Genomic DNA, 23,630 nt, shown 5'->3' with positions numbered 1-23,630 from the left:
ATCGAAAAAATTTCCTTCGTTCCCCGTAAACGAGGGAAATCTCCAAAAATATTACAAATTTAATAATTGCTAAATTTCGAATTTTTTTTTACTTAATACTGCCATAACTTTTTTAAAAATGTCCAAATCAATATAATTTTTTCATGAGTAGTCTTTATGTACATCCTTCATTGAAAATACTTTATTTTAAATAACATCATTTCCCTATATATATTTATATATTATTATTATATTATATATATTTATTCGTGTATTACACTTATAATTCATAAAACTTGTAATCAGGATATAAATAAGGAAATAGCAGATTATGTTGCTTTTGAAATAATCCACCAATTTTTTAAAATTAAACTTTATCTACAGATTTGCATCGAAGCATTTTTTATGATAGTGATTTTAATTACTGACAGATACCGTTATACTTGACCCAACTATGCCACATCCCCACTGTGACGCGACCCCACAGTGCTGAGTTTTTTATTTCTAGGCTTATTATCTTGGTATATATGTTAATCGATTTTTAATCAGTTTTATTTTCTTATAATTAAAACTTATGTTATAGTTAAACAATAACATAATACTTAAGTAAATTTAAGTACAGCAAATTTTATAAATTTAAAAATAAAAACTACAGTATCATGCATTTATTTCACAAAACAAGTATAATAAGTGTATACTCTTAAAATTTAAAAATCAGTTTAATACAATTAATGTCTTTTTTGAAATTATTTATTAAATTACCATCAATAAATAATAAAAAAAAAAAAAGGTCTTCAAAATGCTAGGGACGCAGTTTTCAAATTGTTAGGTTAAGCTCCCCTACTTATTTTTTGTCAATTCGAGCACTGAATATAACTTATTTATGTATTTAAATATTTAAATAAATATATATATATTATATATTATATAATTTAGTAATAAATATAAGTCCAATAGTATTCAATTTTAGAGTGAAACGGAGGTAACCTATGATCATCGTGCTTTTAAATTTAATATTTTATAATATTTTGGTAATGATAGATCATAAAAGCCACCGTAGGTGCTATCACTTTTATTATACGATCAAAAACATTAATGGCGATACGAAATAGTCACCACTAACTGAGTATAGAAAATGAAATAGAGCGCTTCAGGTACTACTGTGATACCAATTCAGTCATACCACCCAATAGTGGCTATAGTATTCAAGGGCTATAGCCCACATTGGTAAATTATAACTGTTAAAAAATTATGACTTGAGCATAAGTATGAGTATACAATAAACAAAAACCCTGAAAATATCGAACAAAAGTCTATGACATTTTATTTTCAGTATACAGAATGTAACATAGTATTATTTTGCATATACCAATGTTAAACCTGTATACAGAAAATACTAAATACATACTTTTGTAACACTCTATATATTGAAATCATTGTGTTCTATACTTTTGTAACATGCTATATACTGAAAACTCTGTTATATAACTTTGTTACACCTTATATACTGAAATCATAGAGTTATATACTTTTGTTACACATTATCTACTAAAAACTATGTTATATACCTTTGTAATACTCAACAGATTTATATACTGAAATCATTGAGTTATACACTTTTGTTATATTAAAATTAATGGTTTAATATTGTAGCAGTGATATAGTTAGGGGAGGAGTGATAAACTGCAGCTTCCCCCAAAATTAAAATAACTACTGAATTATTTACTAAAAATTATACTTGGAACTGTTTGAGGAAAGAAATGGTCATCTAAAATAATTTTATTATGAAGTAATAAAACTAATCTCTTTAATTACATGCTCCCTCGTAAAAATTGTAGCTATGCATTTGATTAATATTAAGATTGTTTCTACGTGTTAAAGTTCAATTCATTTTAATTCACTTCAAAAGAGTTATTTATATTATTTCAAAATGATTTGGGAATAATGTGCTGGTTGATTTTTTAACATAGAAACAATTGTTTATCTTTTTCCATGTAAACGTGTTTATCTAATTATGTGAATTTATAAACACAAAAATAATTTTGTCATCACTTAGTGCTGGAATTGTTAGGGTGTAATAAAGTGTGAAATTATTTTTCAACGTCTTACTCCATTTTGAAAAAAATCTCTTTAAAAACTTTTCAAGCGGATCATTAAATCATAGAAAAAGACACCATGAATAATTCAACACCTATGTATGAAACGCATAGTTTCATCGAGTGTCTTGAAAGTAAGTAGATAATTTTTTATATAATAGTCAAACGAAAATTATTCATTTAAGTTGCTAGCAATGTAACAATTTTATCGTATATTATAATTTTAGATGCTGCTATGCCTGTAATGAAGGTTTCCAAAAGCTTGAAACACACCATTTTGAATTGGATAAAGCCATTAACGCTTCAGGAAAAGGTAAGTTCCAAAATTATATTTCATCCAACTATATTATACTATATTATATTATATTATATTATATTATATTATATTATATTATATTATATTATATTATATTATATTATATTATATTATATTATATTATATAATATTATATTATATTATATTATATTATATATATATATATATTGATCGAATTAATAATTTCAGCTGGAGTTGCACAAATCTATTTATCCTATGATGGAATGGTTAAATACAATGGAACAAATTATTTCATCTCTTGGATCAGAGTTGATTCGAGTTGATAAAACAACCGCAAGGGCCAGACTAATAAATTTGCGCCATTTCATGCAGAAAATCAAAAATAAACAGCATGAAAAAGATTGGATAGTTAAAACGTCCAAAAAAATAATTAAAAAGTTGGATTATCTAGATTCAATAATTATGGTTCATAAATGGGCCTCTGACATTCAAACTAAATGGGTTAACATTTGTGTAATGGCAATGAATGTAACTATTTTTCAGTATTTGACTTACAATATTTTGATTTATATTAATTATTTCAGTTGTGAAATATGCATAATTATTAAAATAATAAAAATTATTTTTAGCTCGAAAAGATACTTTTAAAAATGTTGACGGATGATGGGAAACAATCGAATGAAGTTTCAGCCGATCAGTCGAAAACAGCGGCTGCTTCTACTGTGGTGGTTTGACCAGTTTTTATATTTTTCCATAATTGGTGCCTTAAAATACTTCAATTAAAAATTGTTATCTCAACAAATTATTAATATTATTTTATACGTGTTACTTACAATTTTCTGTCAATCACCAAGACTTTGTAGCTGTACTTACAGTGATATGATTATTTTTCATCGTTTAATGTGTAATGTTAACAAATTGTGAATTTTTTATTCATTAATTTCTATAATTGATAACTTTCTATATTTTATGTATTATAAACACATTCTGTGTAATTATTAAATTTTTATAATTTCTTACTACATTATCATTAAATAAATTAATAATATTTTAATAATTATTCTACTTCATAAAGTACATTACATTCAAAATTCTTTAAATTGTATTTATGTGTCGTATAAATCAGAGCTGGAAACCGAAAAATTTTGGATTTTGTCAATTTTTCTTACATCTAGTAAATTAGTTCATTTATATTGGTTTTCTTCTAGTACATATTGTAAAACTATTGCAGAAATATTATGAGACCGCCTTTGAAACCTTAATTTAAGTTAAAATTTGATATTAAAAAGTTTAAGGCAGTTTAGGTTTTATAAGCGATTTTAACTATTAATTAACTTTACAAATTTTTGAAAAACTATATATAATAAAACTTTTCGAAAAACTGAAATAATTTCATGTTCATAGCACTGGTACAGATATAAAAAAAACCCAGAACAGGGGGGTCGCGGCACAGTGGTGACGTGGCATAGTTGGATCAAGTATAATGATATCTGACAGTGATTAAAATCACTATAAAAAAAAAACGCTTCGATGCAAATCTTTAGATAGTGTTTAATTTTAAAAAATTGGTGGATTATTCCAAAAGCTTCATAAACTGCTAGTTCCTTATTAATATCCTGATTAAGATAAAGTATGTCGAATGAAAAAGGGATTATTAAAAAATAGTATTTCCCATAAAAAAATTATATTGATCAATACACTTTTCAATAAGTTATAGCATTATAAAGTTAAAAATGTAAAAAATAAAATCGAGAATTTTCACACAATAATAGCATTTGGTAGCCATTTTCACCGTGAAGACAAAATAAAGTCCGAAATTTTTTTTTTACATAATAAAGTAGATTACATTAGCTTTAATTTAATATATATATAAAAGTGTCAGACTTTCCGGAACACTTTCAAAATTTAAGTTGAAAAAGTCAATTTTTTGTGAAAAAGTTGTCATTTTGAATCCCCCCCTGTATGCAGGTAAAAAGTCAGATTTATAAAAAAAATATACCAAATGATAGGTAAAGACATGCATCTATAAAAAAAAGAATTATATTGATATGTTTATTTTTAAAAAAGTTACGGCAGTTTTTAGTAAAAAAAATTGAAAAAATTTCGAAAATTAGCGATTTTTAAATTTGTAATTTTTTTGGAGGTTTCCCCCATTTACGGGGAACGAGGGAATTTTTTTCAATTTTTAAGGGTAATGTCTTCGACTAGATACGATTTGTGATCTTTTGACGTATCATTGAAAGAAATCGGTTCGGTGAGAGCTGAGAAAAAGTGGTAACAGAACCAAAAAAAAAAAAAACACATCTTAGTAAAACCAATATCTTCTCAGCTTCGCATCGAAGCTAACATATTTTCTATTTGTTTTTTATCATAATTTTATATTTTTACTCTATATTATCTACTTTATTTTTAAGAACGTTTTAAAATTTTTAAATCAATGAAATATTGATTGCACTTTGAAAAACATTAATAATGAATGTCTAATAAAAATTAACCAGTTTGAAGTTAAACTTTTAATGCAGTTCTTATTTGTTGATAAGGAAGCTTATAACGTTTAATTACCTAGACAATGTTGTAAGTCAAGGATTAGTTTAGCAGGATTATGGGTGCCTTGGGGTAAAGGAAACATTCCCTCCTTAAATAATTGCAATCCTCAAAAAGTTGTTTTTTTAAAAAATAAATGCGTGAATGATTTTTTATCTAAAATAAAATTTGATAGTAAATATTATATAGTTATTTATGTAGAATGTATAAGTCGTACTTACAATATTACTTTATTATCATGGACACTAGACAGTGTTTATTAAATCATGAATATAGATTAAAAACACATATTAATTTAATATGCATAATTATTTAATATTTTAAATTAGAAGTTTTATAATTTGATACATTTGTTTTTTTCCCGATGTATACTTTAAAAAAAGTTTAATGGCTAAAGAAAAAAGTTTTGCTCCCTTTGAATTTTATCAGAAAGGTATCCAAAAGAAGTTATAAAGTGGAGGAGACTCAAATCCCTTACTTTCTAAAGGTAATTCAAAAATGTTCTCTTTAAGAAAATTCGAAAAAATCCTCAGAATGTTTAATTTTTTAATCGAAAAGATTTTATTAAGCTATAAAAAAACGAAAAATAAAATTAATTTTGAAAAATCATATTTGTAATAGTACACAGTAGTAAATTATATTAACAGTAGTTATTTATTCTACAAAATATTTATTACCTTAATAATATTTAATACCTTATAACAACTTATTAATTATTTTTAATGGTTAATAAACTTATTAACTATTAAACACATTTTTTTAAATTATTAATTTTATAAGTTTCATGCTTATTAAGAAATCGAATAATAAATACATTAATATATAATTCGCTATATTTTTTTCGATGAATAACCTGAATGGTTAGTTTTGCTCAAATCAATCTCAATTATGAAAATTGGTCTATAGCACATTCAGAAACTGAATGTTGGTTTATTAATATTTATGAAGTACGTAGTTAAAAGAAAAAAAAGTGTAAAGTCTTTTGCATCCTATCAAAATATTAAAACTCTTAAAATGGTATATGAAATGGGTTAGATGACAACTAGGAAAAGTTGACGAATTCAGTATTTCACAAAATTAATCACACATCTTATCTAGCATAAAAGTCTCATGTGATACACAATGATATTCTCTAGTATAAACACACGTGGGAGTATGTTAATTTAAGTTGTTGTTAGAAATTCTTACATAGTGTGTTTAAATGTAATTTTTGATCATTAAAAATTTAGGTATTATTATGATATGGAAAATTGTTAAAATTTCTCTTTTAAATATTCTTGAAGTACTGCTTAATACCTATTGCTCACAATGGCGTACACAGTAATTAAAATGGGGAGGTTTTTGAAATTTAAAGAAAATTTGATGTGATACTGCCCATATTATTCAATCACAAAAATTCCTGTTTTTAATTAATTTATTGTGGAAATATTTATAGAATGATATGATCTTTTTTATTGTTATTATTTATTGTTTATCGTCCAAAATTATCGCTTAGCTTATAAATTTTAGGGGGGGTTCAGCCCCCAAACCCCCCTAAGTACGCCAGTGATTGCTTATAAGAAATCCATTTTATTTGTAACAGTTTTGATTACAAATTTTTTACAATAATTATCAAGGAAACTAAAAATTTGCCCTATAAAAGATAAAAAGACCATTGAAAAAAATTATGGTGTTAGTCTAGATATAGAAGTAGTTCTCATGCAAATTTTAGATTTGATATTTATTCTCAGAAGTGAATAAATACCACAGAAGTTTAACTTCACCATCTTAAATCGTCTTATTCAACTAATAAATTAAAAAGTATTATTGTAATTTTGCATTGTTAAGGTTTATTGTAGATTATTATAAATTTAGATTGTACTTCAATATGTTAAACATATATTTGCTATTGTCTTGTTTGGACTTTTGTAAAATTATGTTAAACAATTTATGAATTTAAAAACATACATTTTCTCAACAAATATAACCGAGAGTTAAAAAACCATCAAGTTGAACGTATGCTAATAACTGAACCTGTTCTACTAAATTTTCTACTTGAAACAGAACTAGATCTTTTAGCCTTCTTTTTTTCTGATTTTCTTTTTTTCTTTGATTGATTTGTATCACTTGTTTGAAATTTGAACATTTTATAGAGCATTCTTATTGTTATAATCATAAATAACCCGAAACCAACTCCTATACATATTAATACCACAAAGACGTGATAAGAATCATTTTTTTGATTTGGATTTTTGTTTCCGTTAGGTAAGAAATTCCATATTGGTGACCAATCATCGGATTCCTTTTCTGAAACTGTTATATCTGCAGTCGAGGCTAATGTTGTGAATTGAGATAACTTTGATTTGTATAACAAACACGATGGAGAATTTCCAGCAAATCCAGTAGTTAACTTTGTAGATACCGGTAAGTAAACATTTTTTATGAAATTAAGTCTATCGCCATTAGTTAGTTTTGCAACCTAACAAAAAACCACTCATTCTATAAATAACATAAAAAAAATTATAAGAATAACATTTTAAGTACCAAATCAACTTGCTTCGTAATCACATTTGCCATATAAATGCTAACGTAATGTAAGATTTCCATTTGAAATCTAATTCTTTTTGGCCCATCTACATCATTTAAAATTGTTGTAGCTGATCTTAAATATGACATCCATTCAGTAGCTTGAATTGATTTCATACTGGGACAGATACTCCTAGAGTTTGACTCATGATTACATTTTTGGTCAATTGCAATTTTCAAGGCATTGGCAAATAAATGTACCGAATAAGCCAATGGTATAACCGATGAGTCCAATTCGTCCTCCATGAGATCCTAAAACATATATAAAATTTATTAATAAAACAAACAAAAACAAAAATGTTTATCACTACAAATATAAAACTCAAAACTAGTATATCGTAAGTATAACAATGATTATTTTAGATTAAAATAAAATTTAAACTTTCATACAATACCTTTGGTATTTATGGAAACTAGAGAAAGTTGGCTACTGGGATAAGTTGACTCACATCATTTGATTGGTGCGTTAATAAATGATCACAAGTTAAAAATACTAAATTTTCAGAAAAGTAAAAACCCTTTTTTTTACAATAATCATAAGGTAGGTTAGTAGTAAGAGTAAAGTTTTTGGTATCTGAAGGAAGACATCTGGTTTTAAATTAGTTTATTAATTTATCATTGATACATTTTTCTCAGCGGTTTTTATTAATAAAAAAAATTACAAAATAATTCTAGTTATTCTATTGGAATTTGTATAAGATAAATACTTTTTTTTAAATACTAGTTTCTTAACAAATTATTAGTGAATACAATTATATTTAAGTATAAATACATTATTAATTAAGTCGTAGAAATTTGAAAAATAAAAGTAAAATAATTATAAGAAGGTCTGATTTATAATAAAAAAAAATCTAAATGTTTAATGTAATGCAGCAAGAAGATATCATATAATAAATTTGTAGTATATTAATACCCAATGCTTTAAAAATATAAATAAGATTGAATTTTTTGATATAACTAGTAAAATAAAAATCGCTTAAAAAATATATCACCACTCAAAATTTGCTACCTTAGGCACTATAACCTATATGCAAATAGTCAACTAGCTTATATAAAGATATTAATTCAACATGGTCCAATATATGAGTCCATTTACTCCTTTGATGGTGTAAATAGAAACAAAATTAATTTTTGATATTTTTATCTCTAGGCAAAGTAATATAAACAATTAGGTTAAATTAATGCGTCACATCAAAACCTATGTATTGTTTGGAGTTATCTGTAGAGTTTCATCTAATGTAGGTTAATATCATAAGATCTACAAGCAAAAGCTCAGGAGGTTTAACCCCTGACAAAATAAAGTCCGAAACTTTATTTTTTTTTCCCATAATAAAGTACATTACATTAGCTTTAATTTAAGATATATATAAAAGTGTCAGACCTTCCGGAACATTTTCAAAAGTTAAGTTGAAAAAGTTATCATTTTAAATTCCCCCCTGTGTGTAGGTAAAGGGTTAGATTTATAAAAAAAATATATCAAATGATAGGTAAAGACATCAAGCATCTATGAAAAAANAAAAAGTTATCATTTTAAATTTCCCCCTGTGTGTAGGTAAAGGGTTAGATTTATAAAAAAAATATATCAAATGATAGGTAAAGACATCAAGCATCTATGAAAAAAAAAATGATATTGATTCGGTAATTTTTAAAAAGTTATGGCAGTTTTAAGTAAAAAAATTGAAAAAATTTCCAAAATTAGAAAAAGAATAGAAATCAGTTCTGTGAGAGCTGAGAAAAAGTGGTATATTATCTACTAATAAAAGTAGACAAAAAAAACACATCATAGTAAAACTAATACCTTCTCAGCTTTGCATCCAAGCTAAAAGTAAAAAGTGTGACAATTTTTATGCTTACATACCCTAGTTTTGAGATAAATTATTAATACTTACTAAACAAACAGGATCTGCTGAACTACAATTATTTGCCAAACCTTTATGATTTTGCTCTCTGTAGTTGAAAATCAGAGACTCGTTAAAAAATTGTTTGAACTCATTTTTAGATTTGAATTCCCTAAAATATATAATAATTTAAAATCCAAAGTAGTTTAAAAATGTTGAGAAATACTTAATTTTTGATAGATTATAATAGAAAACAATATTTCCTGATCAAAAATTTATGTTAAAAGTATATATAAGATGACGTCTTACATTTTTTTTATAAAATAAACAGTTTTAATAATACTTAAATGTTAACAATAGCATTATAAATTGATATATTTACATAAAAAACTAATCAAGAAAATTAGGAAGTTTAATTAATAAACACAATTTAAATTTTCAAAATACTAAAAAAATGTGGTCTAATCTCACAAACTTAACAGAGCAAAGTAAAATGAGGATAGTTGTTGTGTTACTATATAACTTTATTTCAGTTTTTTTTTAATACCAAATGTTAGTGTTCATTAGAAAAAGCAACTTCCTTTTTTCAAAAGCGTTTCTTTTTAAAGAAAAATAATGTTTAAAAAACATTAAATTAAATTCATTTTTAACAAATAAGTTAATTATATCACTTTCAGCAATATTATATGGTTAAAAATTTGAAGTTTAAAAATGTAAATTTTGTTATAGTTATTGTCTATTTAACATAATTTATATAAAAACATGTTGAATTGGGAATTTAAATGTCTGTACAAATTTGATTATGAAATCATATACAATCGATCGATTATCATAACCCACTCAATTACTTAAAAAATATAAATAATTTCAAATATATATAATTTTTTTTTGTAGTAGTTTAATTTTTTTTTTCTATAATATATAGTAGTTTAATGAGCTATGATAAACGAATCACACTGCATAATTAATCGGCGATTTTAAAAATGTAATAAAAATAAAATTTGCATCATACGTGCATATTAATTAAATTTGTGATTATTTTGTTAGTATGTGTTTAGCACTAATGATGGTAACATTATTCGCGAAATACGTTTCGTATTTTTGTGGTTCTTTAAGTTAAATATTTTTAATATATCAAATACATTTTTAATTTTAATTATTATAAGGCATAAGGCATAAGTGAATAATTCATGTTATATTTTTTTGTTAAATTATTTTAGTATAATAATCTCTTCATTTAATCAACCATAGCTTTTTTAGAACATAAAAAGTACACAAATATTTTTTGTACCATTTGTTTTGAGGTAAAATTTTATAATTGTAATGTACTAGATAAAAATATAACCCATTACACTTAATTAGAACTAAAATATTGTATTAGTATTACATGTTTAAATTAATAAATGACAGAAAAATACAAAGTGATTATAAATATTTTAGTAACTCCTATTTCATCATCATACATTCTCGGCTACATCTCCATATCGTAAAAAAAATTATGTTTTTTGATTCTTTAATAGTTATATTAGATCTGTATATATAAACTATTTTTAATCTATTTGTATTAAGTTGAACTGAAGTTTGTGAAATTTGTATTAAGTAAATAAGTGACTTCAGTGGCGTAGATACGATTATTTTCTGGTGGGGGGTTATTGCATATTAAATTTTTGACTAATTAATATTTAAAGATGAACTTTTTTATTTAAAATTAATTGATAATATTATTAACAAAATGTAAAAAATAATGATAAAAAATAATTTTGAATCGTACCTCTACTTTATTTATAAATAATTGTTTTTTTTATTTTGGAGGGTTTAAACCCTCTAAATCTCCCCTGTATCTACGCCACTGAGTGACTTATAAAAAAATGAATTATTTTGGAGAAAAGTTTCTCCATAACAATAAACTATTCTGTTAAATATTATTCAGTTTTAAATTTATCATACATGAATGTTTAGAAAATTTTGACGCATCAACAATGATCTAAAAATCATAATTGCACTCAAACTAATCCATGTTTTTGAAAAATAATATATATTATTTATATTAGATGTAAAATATAAATTTTGTACATAATTAATTTACTAAAATCCTGCCTTAATTATACGTGTAATATTAACACATATTAAATTTTATAGATAAAAATTAATTATTTTCCCGAATAAGATATTTTTATTATAGATTTGACTATCGTAACAAAACTTTGAGTATTTCTACTTCTAAATATTAAAGCAAGAAGAATAAAATATTTTTTAGCATTTCCGATGCTATTAGATTTTTTAGTGATGACTACTATTGATTTTTATGTTTGCTATAGAAGGCTTATGGTAAACTTACGTTGACTCTTGCATGAATATTATGCTGACTGTATCTGTATTAGGAATTTCCCATAGTTTTAAACCTACTGTCATTAAAAACACAACAAATGGAGGCCGTTGGTTATTGTCGCTGTTGGAGAGAATGTTCAACAATGGCCGAAGAGTTTCCGGTTTGTCAATGATCACAAGCGCACCGTCAGCAGAAGATCGTTTTTGACCTTTGAATATAATTTTTTAAAGTTCGTTTAATTATCTTCATTAAAAGAGCAAACATTCGCCATACTTTCTATCATTTGTCTATAAACAGAAGCATATCCATTAATAGTTTTAGGCAAAATAAAAGGTTTATCAACGGGACAAATTCGACCATTTGATGAATTTACTACTGCATCTAAAACGCTTGAAACTTTAGGAGAATCTTCAATAATTGCTACATAATTTTCCCAGCCTAAATTTCTCAACATTGTATAAATAGCCTAAGAAATATTAACACGATTATTAATATATCTTGTTGGTAATTAAATACTTTTTTTTTATATACTACAAAAGAAATTAAATACATTAGCTCTTTTAGATGTTTGATCCATTCCTACGAAGAATATGTTTGAAGATTTATCCTTAAAATCGATTTTGTATGGTAAAACATGAGTTTTATTCAGTAAAGATGTAATCCTTTGGACATTGACTAGCTCTTCTATATCGTCTGGACCTATATAACCTAAATAATAAATCACAATGTCTTCATTGAAAAATACATACAATTTAAAAGATAAAATAAATTGCCAGAAATAACAATCATAATATAACAAGACCTAAGAACAATGGTGGTTTTAGACAGGTTTGTTCAGCTGAAACTAATCCTTTCATTGTAGCTTTTACTGCTTTATTAGTATTTGAACATGTATCTAGTATCTGTAAGTCTAAAATGTAAATAATTTTCAATAATTTTTAATCTACCACACGCTACTATTATTATTTACTGATTTTCACTTCCCCGCTATTGCTTAGTTCAGCGTTTACCGCATTAAGTCCATTTTCTAATGCTGCAAGTTGTTGAATGCCTCTTAATTTTATTTCTAAACAATCCTCTCCGGAATTTAATGGTAAAAGAGCACCAAGAATTACGATGTCTTTTGAATTTTGATGATTTGTACATATCGGTATGGCCGATATGCTTTGAAGAATAAATAAAAACCACCAGATCTAAATATATCACAAGTAATATTCAGTAAATAAAATAATTATCATAAAAATTAATACATTACCATATTATTTTTTATAATTACAATATTACATTTTGTGACTAAACACTAAAGAAAAACTTACACGAATGCTCAGATAATTTATTTTTTGGGAATTTGCAATAATGTGGTTTACGTTTACAAATTGGATTGATTATAGCTATACATAATTCGATTAGAATTTGGCTTCTCTTTAACCTTCGAGTTTGTCAATCAATTTTTTTATGCACTATATATTTACGAGTTTATATTGTGCTAATAAAAGTGTTTATCTATGCTCAATGTATAATAAAATTATAAATTTTATATTTTGTAGTGTTAGAGAAAATTTTACAAAATTTTTAGGTACATTGGATAAGTGTATCTAATCATAGGCAGACATTTGGTAACATTTTTAAGAAGACTAGTATAATTTAATGAAGAAAAACGATTGGGGTAATAGCCGTTTTACCTGTTGAGTTTCTTATTTTCATTACAATTTTGAAAACCCACTTTAATAACTTTCACATAAATTTTTTTGTTAAATATCGACAGTGTATAGAAATTTATGTGGAATGGGATCTAGTGAGTAATTTTAAAGTTGATGAGTCCATTTTTTAGTTTCTTTGATTATAAGTATTTTATACAGATACTGATGTTTAATTAAATTAAATTTCTAGCTTTTTATGAAAGAGTTAATATCCAATGTATATTTAAACGTGCCAAATAGGAACTTAGAACATCGATTTTTGAATACTTAAAAAATATAAATACGTTTGTAATTTACGTATGTACATCAAGAACTAAATAAATAAAATTAATTGATTTTACTTTATTAAGCAGACATATTTATTCTATGCTAAAAATAATACGGATGCAATATAGCGAGTATTGTTTACATATTTTAAACACTTTTAATTTTAAATGTTCATAATTACACTTAATAATAAGTACAGTATGTTTACTGCGCAGAATGATACATTTGGAATGAAATATAGATACTGCCGTTTAGATATAGTAAGTTACGCAATGTAGTATTATTGAAAAAAATTCTAAGGATAATATATTTATCCATTTTTTATAAAAAAATGATTAGTTTCTTATAAAAAAAAATTTATTTGCAATAAAAAACATTGATTATAGATATATTTTTATCAACAATTTATGATTATATCAAACAAAATAATATAATTATACTGCTATTACTATTTATATATTTTATAATATATATTTTATATATTTTACTGTGACTACAAAAATAAAATTACAATTTAATACCTATCCAAATAGAACAAAGATTTACACTTCTTTGCTGAAATTAAAAGAATTACATTGTAAAAGTTATAAATTTAGTATAAGTGAACTTTATATATTAAGCTTACATAATAAATGCCATTAAGATTGTAAAATAATTTTAATGAATCAAAAAATCAATATCTGTTCCTTAGTGACAATATAGACGTTTTTTAATTTTGATTAATGAATAAAAATTATTTTATTTTGATTTAAAATTTTGTGTTATGTCATTAAATATGTTTAAAGATAAAAAATTACCCTAAAATTACTAAAATAGAAGATAGTAAATTGTTATAATAAATTAGTGGATAGTTGAATAAAATATAAAGTTAATTATGTAAATGTAATGAACCTACAATAAATTTGTTATTGTTTAATACATTTAGTTTTAGTTTTTATTTAGTTGAATTTAAGTGATTCAAATAATTCTGAAAATTACTCACTCTATAATAAAATATTTAACAATTATTTAAAACAAATTTTAAATTTAAAAAACAGACATCTTCATAAGTTTATTAATGTTTGGTGTATTATTCTGTAGAATATTTGGCGTATTTACTATTACGACGCATTATTTACTTTAAAATACAGGTTGCAATTAAAAGTAATGTTAAATATAACTACGTAGGTAACAATGTTTGTATTATGTTGCATGACCATGAAATAGGTGAAAAGACGTGACAAAGTAATAGGTGACCCAATGACATAAATTGATTGATAAATTTTATAATTGAATTTTGCATATTGTATATATATCTACTATAGTATCATTTATACTATTAATTTTTTTCGAAATATTGTTGAAATATCTAATAATATTAATAATTAGTTAAAGTGAAACGTTTCAGTAAAAAATACATTGCATAATAGTTAGTTAATGAAACAAAGAATTTAATCTTTGTAGTAAATGTCATATTTAAAAAATAAAAATTAATCTACAATTAATAACAATTTTTTCAGGAACAATAAACTTTACAATTTCATAAGATTTTATGATTTATTATTTTCTTATTAGATATAATATATGAAAACTCTAGAGTTAAAATATTAGATAGACAAAAAATTAACTCTGAGATATTTAAATTTAAAATTTGAAAAATGTTACCTCCTTAATTTTTGTAGCCTATTTAGGAATCTACTATTTTTCAAAAAATTCATTGTAATCTTTATTTTACTCAAATAAAGGTAATTTTAATTTATTCATAGTATTAGTTTGATCTTTTCAATTCTGGATGTTCCGTATATATTATATAATTTTTGATTCAATGAAAAAATGTGTTTTTTTTAAAATTTATTTTGGTCTAAAAATGGATTTTTGCGATTTAGGTCGATGCTGTAGATGTATAAATACATATTTTACCAGAAGGTTAATAGTACGATGACTTACAAAAATTTCCAAGAATAATAATTAATTTATGACCCTCAAGCCCCCTCTGATAGTTGTGTCTAGGCGAAAAAAATTGGTTAAAATATAATTAACTAGGCTTCAAAATATTTTACTGGGTGACATTCATGTTGTCTTATTTTTTATATTAAATAAAGAACTGATTACGCCATTTTGGCGTATGATGGTTGATACATATAAATATTAAATGATTAGTGATGTAAATATTTGGGAAACACGTTTTTAGTTCAGAAATAATTTATTGTAAACATTTACCCGATATTTATTTATTTTACCTTCGATGTGAAATTGAGAAGGTATTAATTTTAACATAATTTGCATTAATTTTTTTGTCTATCATTTTTTGCTCATGGTCTCTACGGTGACATACACTGGGCTAAGAATACTTCCAATCTATAAAATGTTACACAGTAATGAAATTAGTGAAATTTGTGTATGACTGTGAAACAATAAGTAGAAGGTTCAAAAAAAAAAAAGTACTATACTAAGTATAATGTATTTTTGATAAATAAAAAATTGTTTTTTGTAGTAACTGACAAATTAGATTTCCTGGATGGGAACAATTTTATTCTAATGATTTTCCAGTTTGAAGGGGAATCTTAACTAATAAAATGGTAGCTATTTCTGTAGTTAGGATTTTGAGGTCATCATGTAGTTGGTTATAAATTAGGGAGCTTTTGAGATAACCCGAATAACAATGCATGGAATGGCCTTATATTTGATATTTTCGTAGACTTTCATAATGGAATGCCATTAGATGGGTTGGAGAAGTGACTTGAATAATATTATACGAGTCAGCCAAAATATCAATTGTATCTGGTTTGATGCAACAACTAGACAAGTCCTAATTTTCTAGAAAATAACTTTTTATTAAATTTGTTAAATATAACTTTTCTACATAATTCAGTACAAAACGAGTTCTACTATAATTGTTAATAATTATATTTGTGGATATATTTTGTATATTTTTTAAACTATTATTACTTTTATCATCCATTTATTTTTCGATGATATTAACTGTAAAAATTCTAAGGAAATTAGTTAACATTCAGTCCCTTGAATCGTTTATCATATCTCCCGAAAATTTGTTATTTTGAAGTTAGGAAAATTGCTCTTTAGATCGACAACATTAAGTATATTAAACAATTGAATGTTGGAGTAAATGAGAAGCCGCAGCAAGCGCAGGTGGTTTTTAAGTAGTTTGCGTTAATTTTTTAATGTGAAATCTTAGCGAGCCTACGATCTAATAAGAGACCTAAGTAGTTTATAGAGTTTTTGTGTACAATAACTTCATTATTAAAAACAAGATTGAACTATCTTATAGTCGAAGAGTAAAGGTTACGTATATTATTTTGGTTAGTATACTTTAATTTTTCAATTTTTACATCACTGAAAAGGATGTTTAATAGTGATTGAACTTGGTTGAAGACAATTAATGGATTCAAGCTAACAGCTAGTATGACCATATTATCCGCATAAATTATCTAAAGTACTATTTAATTTTAGGATATCTGTATTGTAGATTATGTACTAGAAGAAAGCAATGTCACTGTCTTATGTAATATAGTCTATCCTATTATCTTTGAAAGTGGAAGTAAAATATTTTTTTAATATTTAGTTTAATTGTAATTTCCTGAACTATTGTTACTAGACTAGGAAGTATATATTTTACTTAGTAGTGTTATAGGAGAAAAGGTTCATGGTTGAGTCAGTTAGGACCTAAATGCTTTATTTATTTATAAAACTATTAAGGGATACGACACTTGGGAACACAAACTCGTATATCATAAATATTAAAGTGAGTAAAAAGTTCAAATTTTAGGATCAACATTTAAATTTCAAATATGTATAGTTCGTTAATATTAAATTAATATTAGGAAATTAATTATACACCTTTCTGAAACAATATGTAGAATAATTTTTACTGATAGCAAGTTTTTTTAGAAATTATGATGACTTTTTAGTCTTAAACACGTACTACTATAGTCTTTTGTTTGAAAAGATGAAAAATTATTCAACTAGCCTCTATTCAAGGTATCATCTCATACCTCCACTTTTTTCATCAATGAGTACAACTTTGAATAGGATAAATCAAACAGAATATTAACTTTTTTTAACTAATTTTTTGTAGCAGTTAATTTATTTTGTATCCTTAGCCTTCAAGAGACTGTACCTACATTTAAACTACTTTATATTTGTAGGTCAGTATGGTTAGTGTAGATGACGCAATAAAATATTACCTACTTATTTCTTGACAAAAAATGTTAAAAGCAAAAATCATTAAAAAATGTAAACCAAAATTACGTATTACTCATAGTTGTTCTACTTTTAAAGTAACGTTTACAAGTAATTATCTTAATAATAATTGTTTAAAATAACTGGGACAGCGGTAGTACCAAGTTTAATATAGTGATGTCTTCTATGTCGTATTATTTTGTGACAATTGTAAGTTATAGGAATCGGACCTACCTACTAGTACTTAATAACACGTCAAATATTACCGGGATACGATTTAATATGGAGATGGCTTCCAAAATCTGAGATCTAGAATGCGTTGTGCCAATAATGATATCCAACTAATCGAGTTTTTTTCTCAAAATTATTTAATTGTATTTGATGAGATATTAATTGCAACTCATTATGATGGGACTGTCACATATTATTTCCTTGTTCTTTACAGTTTACTATCGCAGTAAACAGTTAGAACCTTTACGATGTGGTCGATAACCGTGTTATTACTATTATGTACCAAGAATGTTTTTATTATAGCGGCTCCAAAAAACATATCAAGTCAAGTATGTATATTAAATACATAAAAAAAATGTTTTTTTTTAATTTATGAGCAAATAAATCTATAAGCTATTTCAAATTGTAAACTCGCGATACATTAATTATTTATGGAATTACAGGATTTAGATAAAGAAGTGAAAAATAAACAATGGTCATTCGATACTAACATTTTAATTTGTAAACCATGTGGTAAGTAAACTTGATATATGTTTACATTTTTCATTATAGAATAAAATACATCGCTTATTGAAAAATGTAAAACCATTTTAATTATTTCATTTATAGAATGTGGAGTTGGTTATCCAGGCTCACGGATTGTTGGAGGAGCTGAAGCTAAAGAAAATGAATATCCTTGGATGGTGTCGTTATGGAATGCAAAAAAAAAATTTTTCTGTGGTGGATCAATTATAACTGATCAATATGTTTTAACAGCTGCACATTGCTTTAGGTAAATATTTAAACATATTAAAACTACAGATTAGATCTAATCTGTATCTAAACTAATTAGTTTTTAATTTCTATTTAATTTTTAAGTGAAGACCCAGCATCCAATTTTCGAGAAATTTATGTGATGTTAGGTCACACTAAAAGACCCGATAGATTAATACTTGGTTATTCCAATGTAATCAAGGCTTCATTAGTCAAACTTCATCACAATTATGATCCAGAGGGAATTAGCATTCATGATAACGACATAGCTTTGGTTAAGTTGGCCAAACCAGTAAAATTTGATCAAACTTTACGAACATTATGTTTACCTAAAAAGAGTGAGATACAATATTTCAAAATACTTTATTTTATATGATTATAATTGATTTGGTCAAATTTTAGGGTTGGATTATAGCGGTTTATCTGGTGTTGTAGCCGGATGGGGACAAATAAGTGAAACCAGCAGTACGTCTTTGAATTTAAGACGTGCTACTGTACCAATATGGAGTGAAAAAGATTGTTCAGTCATTCCTGAATATGAAAAACCAGGATACACGTCCAATATGTTATGTGCAGGTTATAAAAATGGAGGCATAGACTCTTGTCAGGTAAAATATTATTACTATATTTTAATAAATCTAAATATTTACAACAGGTCCCAGGGAAAAGATCAATTTTTTACATTTTATTATCATTACTTTCAAAAAGTTATCCTTATTAATCGTGCCATATTTCCCTGAAGCAAAATATATACCTAAAAGGTATTAAATAGTTGAGATCCTCATTAGCTGGACGAAATAAATCATTTTTCATAATAAAAAATAGCGAATAAATAGTTTAATTTTTTTCCTAGAGCTCAATTCTATATAAATTTCATGACTATACATAATACTATGAAATAATAAATCTGACATCAAATTTATTCAAAATTCATTCTAAATATATATATATATATATATATATATAATGTATTGTAACAACTATAGCTCATTTACTAAAACTGTTTAGTTAATAATATACTATTAGTAAACATAAATGTATTAGATCAATATACTTGATTGAACGGAGTAAAACAAGTGAATCTAATTTCAAATTAAAAATTCAAAACTATCTCGTAGTTAAAATAAAAAATCCTTTCATTTTATTATTTATTATATTAACTAGTATTAAAAACTTATTGTAAATTTGATCAAATTTCGTATAGAGCTTATATTAAAACTTAAATTTTTTAGATTTTCTTGTATGGTTATTAGCTCTTGTATTTTAATTAGTGATGTTACGAACGCTAATTCTAGAGATAAGACTGAACTTTCAACTTTTTAATAAAACCTGTACTGAATGAAGCAAATATACCAACCAAATATATTATAAACCATGAACCAAACACTATTTTGTTTAAATTTCATAAAAAGAATTTAGTTATATCATATTTTGGTAAATTCTACACATTTTTTATAAATCTAGTTAGATTTTTTTCAATTTTAAATAGAGATTTTCAAACTAATCTATACAGTTTGGTTCAAAAATCAAGTATTCCATATTACTAGATTTAATACTAAAATTTTAGCGTTTATTGAAAGAATACTGCTAGAGTGGTAATAATTACTCAATGGATTATTCATCAAGCATTTTAAAATATACTTACTAAAAAAAAAAAATTATAATAACAAAATTGTTTGTAACTTTTTTTCTATCATATTATTTACAAGTTAAAAATAGTGGTTCTTATTTATGAAATTTTATGTTAGTTTTTTATTCCTGAAGGGATGAAAAAAAATTATTTATCTACATATCATTGTCGAGTTTTTAAAATAAATTTTTTTTCTTTATAATATTCTTAATAGGTTTTGAGAAAATGAATCTAATCTTAATTGATCACTCTGTATACAATTAATAATTTAATAAATTTTTTTTATATTTAATTTATTAATTAAATTTTTAAAAAATTATATCAATAGAAAGGTAATAGACTAAGTATTTTCAATTAAAATGTTGTTTTTGATCCTGTATTTCCAAAAAAGATACGACTATTTAAAATTGCAAAAAATAAAAAAAGTGCCGTTCTCGTCGTTTGCAAACTCTTGTATTACGATCTTATGTATTACTTGTCAATTCTGATTTAGTAAAAACTAAGAACACAAGATGGCATGTATCATAATAAAATTAATACTTTCTAATCTTCGCTTTAAATCCATATAATATTATTAAATATGATTACTAAAAATTATAATTATACTTAAAAATAAGTAGAAATTTAACGGTTTCATGTAATATTGACGCTTTTCATGATTATTTCATGAATTATAAAATTATTAACTCTTCGACATTTCTGTTTTATTTTATTTTTTGTATAAATAAAGTTCAAAATGTTTATTTAAAATTAAAATTTTCATAATAAATACTAATAATAACTCTACTTAAATACAACATTAGATTGTCTAATTGAAACGGTGTTGAACTACACCATTTTACGTTTCAACCTTCATTCAATCAATAACGCAATTAACTGCTATAATGTTGTTATATGTATACAAAGTTCTTTTATGAATTTTTATGAAAAATTATTGACTAATGACTATTATTTTTATTAAATATAATCAATTTCCGACAATAAAAATTACTTACTGAAGCCATTTACATAGGGTGTTCAGTAAATAAATAAACGGGTTTCTATTGTTTTCATTTTTTGTAGTAATTGACCTGTTTCCTTACTTACTGAACATTCTGAATAAAGTTATATTATTGGTTGGTGGTCACCACCAATAAATGTTAAAAATATAACTGATCTCCAGATGTATTTATATAAACAAATAAACCTTCAAAATCATGGAAACGAATATCAATTTTTAATTAAAAAAATACATTTTAAAATATTTTAACTTTTTTATTTTTATAATTAGCAGCTAACACTTCAATAAACTAATACAAGTAATATATTACTTAATATAAGTTAATGAATCTAGATCGATACATTTTATTTATACTGTCAGACCTAAAACCTGTATTACCATAACATTTAATGACTTACCACTTCCAACTGCCCGAAATGTTCGCTATACAGGTTTACATCTTTATATATAGGTGTACATGAATGGGCGCTAATATATATACTTAATGTATCCTTTTAAATAACCACTTTGACAACTTGGACTACTTCTAATATTAAAACATGTTACTCTTAATAACAAAATACTATATAAGTTACTATTAAAAACCTTATGGACTCCTACTATTAAATCCAACTCTGAAGCTCAGCCAAAACAACAAATATTAATAAAACACAAATATTTCAATCAAAAATGCCTCAGACACATTAATTTTTTATAGCTCAAAAATATTCTCCACAAAAATCTTCACATCCAAACGGTATAAAGCGCAGTTAGAACGTTCTACAAACACTTTCACTTCAATCTTGCCAACCACCGCAACGAGAAAGGCTCCCTTGAGACTTTTGGGGTAACATAGCCAATGAATTCGATTATATTCGGGTAAAATTTTACAAAATATAAAATGCATACATATTTTTATGTTTTTTAATAAGCGAGATATCTAAGGGCTATAGTAGTGGGGTAGTCATACATTTTTTTTTCATGTAGGCTAAAAAAAATCTGAATGACATATTTTTGCTTAAAAATAAAATTTAAGGGTAGAATCAAATATAACTACTTCGAGCGCTAGAATCCTTAAACTTAGCTCGAGTAACCCTGGTAGATGTCTAAAACATAATTGGTATCCTGATCTATTAGCTGATGAATAGCAACAACTCATGTCATGAAGTTTCTTCAATCAAACCAACGATCTTTATATAAACTCCTAAATCACTAGTGCTTATTGTAAAAAATATATGTAATTTAAAAATTGTACACAGTTTTATATAAAAAAAAAAACGATTTTTTGGTAAAATTTGGCAATTTTGTTGTTATAAAATATTTATTTAAGTTAAAAAATATAATTTCTCTAAAAAAAAGATGCATTGAATCATTTACTGTTATATATCAATGTATACTGGTGTCTGCTATGTCGTATCCCGATTGTATTTTTTTAGGAAAAGCCTATAGTTTGTAAGACAGTAAAAGTTAAATTAGAATAATTTGCAAACATTTATGTGATATAAATGTTATAAATAATGAATGTTATAAAAAGTAGATTTCAAGCTTTGTTTTTATGAATCTCCCTAAAATATCTTCTTTCGAGTGCCACCGTATTCCATAATTTATACTTTTTTATATGCTTGAATAATATAATGAAATTTAGTTGTAATTTTTCAATAACGGTTTGATAAATTTACTTAGGGTGACAGCGGAGGACCACTCATGGTTTATGATAACAACGATAAAACAACAGTAGCAGGTATGTATATATATCTATGTCTACGAAAGTTTACACATTTCAATAATTATTTTTTAAATCAATGGCTTAAAGTATACAAAACAGTAATAAAATTGAAATAGTTAAAAAAAATAGCACAATTGATTTAAAATATTAGACAACATAATTAATTCGCAGACAAAGAAAAACATTTAAATTTTATCTAATTTCGAGATTTAAATAGACTTTTAAAAATCTAAAACAATATTAGTTTGATAATTTAATTTCTATATTTTATAAAGAACCTTTTGTATGTACACTAAGCTATCATTAAATTTGATTTTTTTAAACTAATTTATATCTATAAATTTATAATTTATTTTTATTTAAACCACATTTATTGTATTAAAAGATACTAAACACTAATTTTTAAATAAATATAGTTTAAAAAAACTAAAAAACACGCTTTTAAAGCACATTGAACTAAAAAGTTCAAAATAATTTTTAAAATAAGCTTAAAACAATATTGAATGAAAAGTACTAGAATTATTGTGATAAAAGCGT

General features: G+C 24.6%; 3 protein-coding genes across 7 annotated transcripts in view; 2 read left to right on the top strand and 1 right to left on the bottom strand.

Moving 5' to 3' along the window:
- The first annotated feature begins 1,930 nt into the window (after nt 1–1,930).
- Nucleotides 1,931–3,245, top strand: LOC126902813 (uncharacterized). The gene is made up of 4 exons (XM_050680440.1): nt 1,931–2,209; nt 2,303–2,388; nt 2,581–2,880; nt 2,982–3,245. The coding sequence occupies exons 1-4, from the start codon at nt 2,155–2,157 to the stop codon at nt 3,084–3,086; spliced, it is 546 nt and encodes a 181-aa protein (XP_050536397.1). The 5' UTR covers nt 1,931–2,154; the 3' UTR covers nt 3,087–3,245.
- A 2,333-nt stretch (nt 3,246–5,578) lies between these two features.
- LOC126902809 (uncharacterized) lies at nt 5,579–12,948 on the bottom strand. Its single transcript, XM_050680430.1, has 9 exons — nt 12,884–12,948; nt 12,599–12,821; nt 12,431–12,538; nt 12,179–12,336; nt 11,902–12,094; nt 11,638–11,836; nt 9,351–9,471; nt 7,420–7,713; nt 5,579–7,354 (listed from the first exon to the last, which is right to left on the bottom strand). Exons 1-9 carry the CDS (start codon nt 12,884–12,886, stop codon nt 6,881–6,883), a joined length of 1,773 nt encoding a protein of 590 aa, XP_050536387.1. The 5' UTR covers nt 12,887–12,948; the 3' UTR covers nt 5,579–6,880.
- LOC126902812 (trypsin-1-like) overlaps nt 7,811–23,630 on the top strand; it is a 17,055-nt gene continuing 1,235 nt past the window's right edge. The window contains exons 1-7 of one of the 5 annotated variants that reach the window (XM_050680438.1): nt 7,811–7,970; nt 17,741–18,334; nt 18,449–18,518; nt 18,615–18,777; nt 18,864–19,096; nt 19,161–19,366; nt 23,051–23,108. In XM_050680438.1, coding sequence (XP_050536395.1) covers nt 18,254–18,334; nt 18,449–18,518; nt 18,615–18,777; nt 18,864–19,096; nt 19,161–19,366; nt 23,051–23,108 — 811 coding nt within the window. In that variant the 5' untranslated portion in view covers nt 7,811–7,970; nt 17,741–18,253. Of the gene's footprint in view, nt 7,971–10,570; nt 10,604–12,814; nt 13,856–15,384; nt 18,335–18,448; nt 18,519–18,614; nt 18,778–18,863; nt 19,097–19,160; nt 19,367–23,050; nt 23,109–23,630 lie in introns of those variants that run through there. The other 4 variants (XM_050680437.1, XM_050680439.1, XM_050680435.1 and 1 more) reach the window with 4 other exon arrangements.

The sequence above is a fragment of the Daktulosphaira vitifoliae genome, unplaced genomic scaffold (assembly GCF_025091365.1).
Source record: "Daktulosphaira vitifoliae isolate Bord-2020 unplaced genomic scaffold, ASM2509136v1 Scaffold_3, whole genome shotgun sequence".
Classification (NCBI taxonomy): Eukaryota; Metazoa; Arthropoda; class Insecta; order Hemiptera; family Phylloxeridae; genus Daktulosphaira; species Daktulosphaira vitifoliae.
The sequence above is the reverse complement of the archived record's forward strand: the minus strand, read 5'-3'. Positions and strand labels throughout refer to the sequence as shown.

Coding starts and splice junctions, on each gene's coding strand:
- LOC126902813 (XM_050680440.1), top strand. CDS start 2,155: ATGAATAATTCAACACCTATGTATGAAACGCATAGTTTCATCGAGTGT. Junction 2,389..2,580: donor CATTAACGCTTCAGGAAAAG/GTAAGTTCCAAA, acceptor TAATAATTTCAG/CTGGAGTTGCACAAATCTAT. Junction 2,881..2,981: donor TTTGTGTAATGGCAATGAAT/GTAACTATTTTT, acceptor AATTATTTTTAG/CTCGAAAAGATACTTTTAAA.
- LOC126902809 (XM_050680430.1), bottom strand. Junction 12,337..12,430: donor AAAACCACCATTGTTCTTAG/GTCTTGTTATAT, acceptor TTTATTATTTAG/GTTATATAGGTCCAGACGAT. Junction 9,472..11,637: donor ATATTCATGCAAGAGTCAAC/GTAAGTTTACCA, acceptor TATATATTTTAG/GGAATTCAAATCTAAAAATG.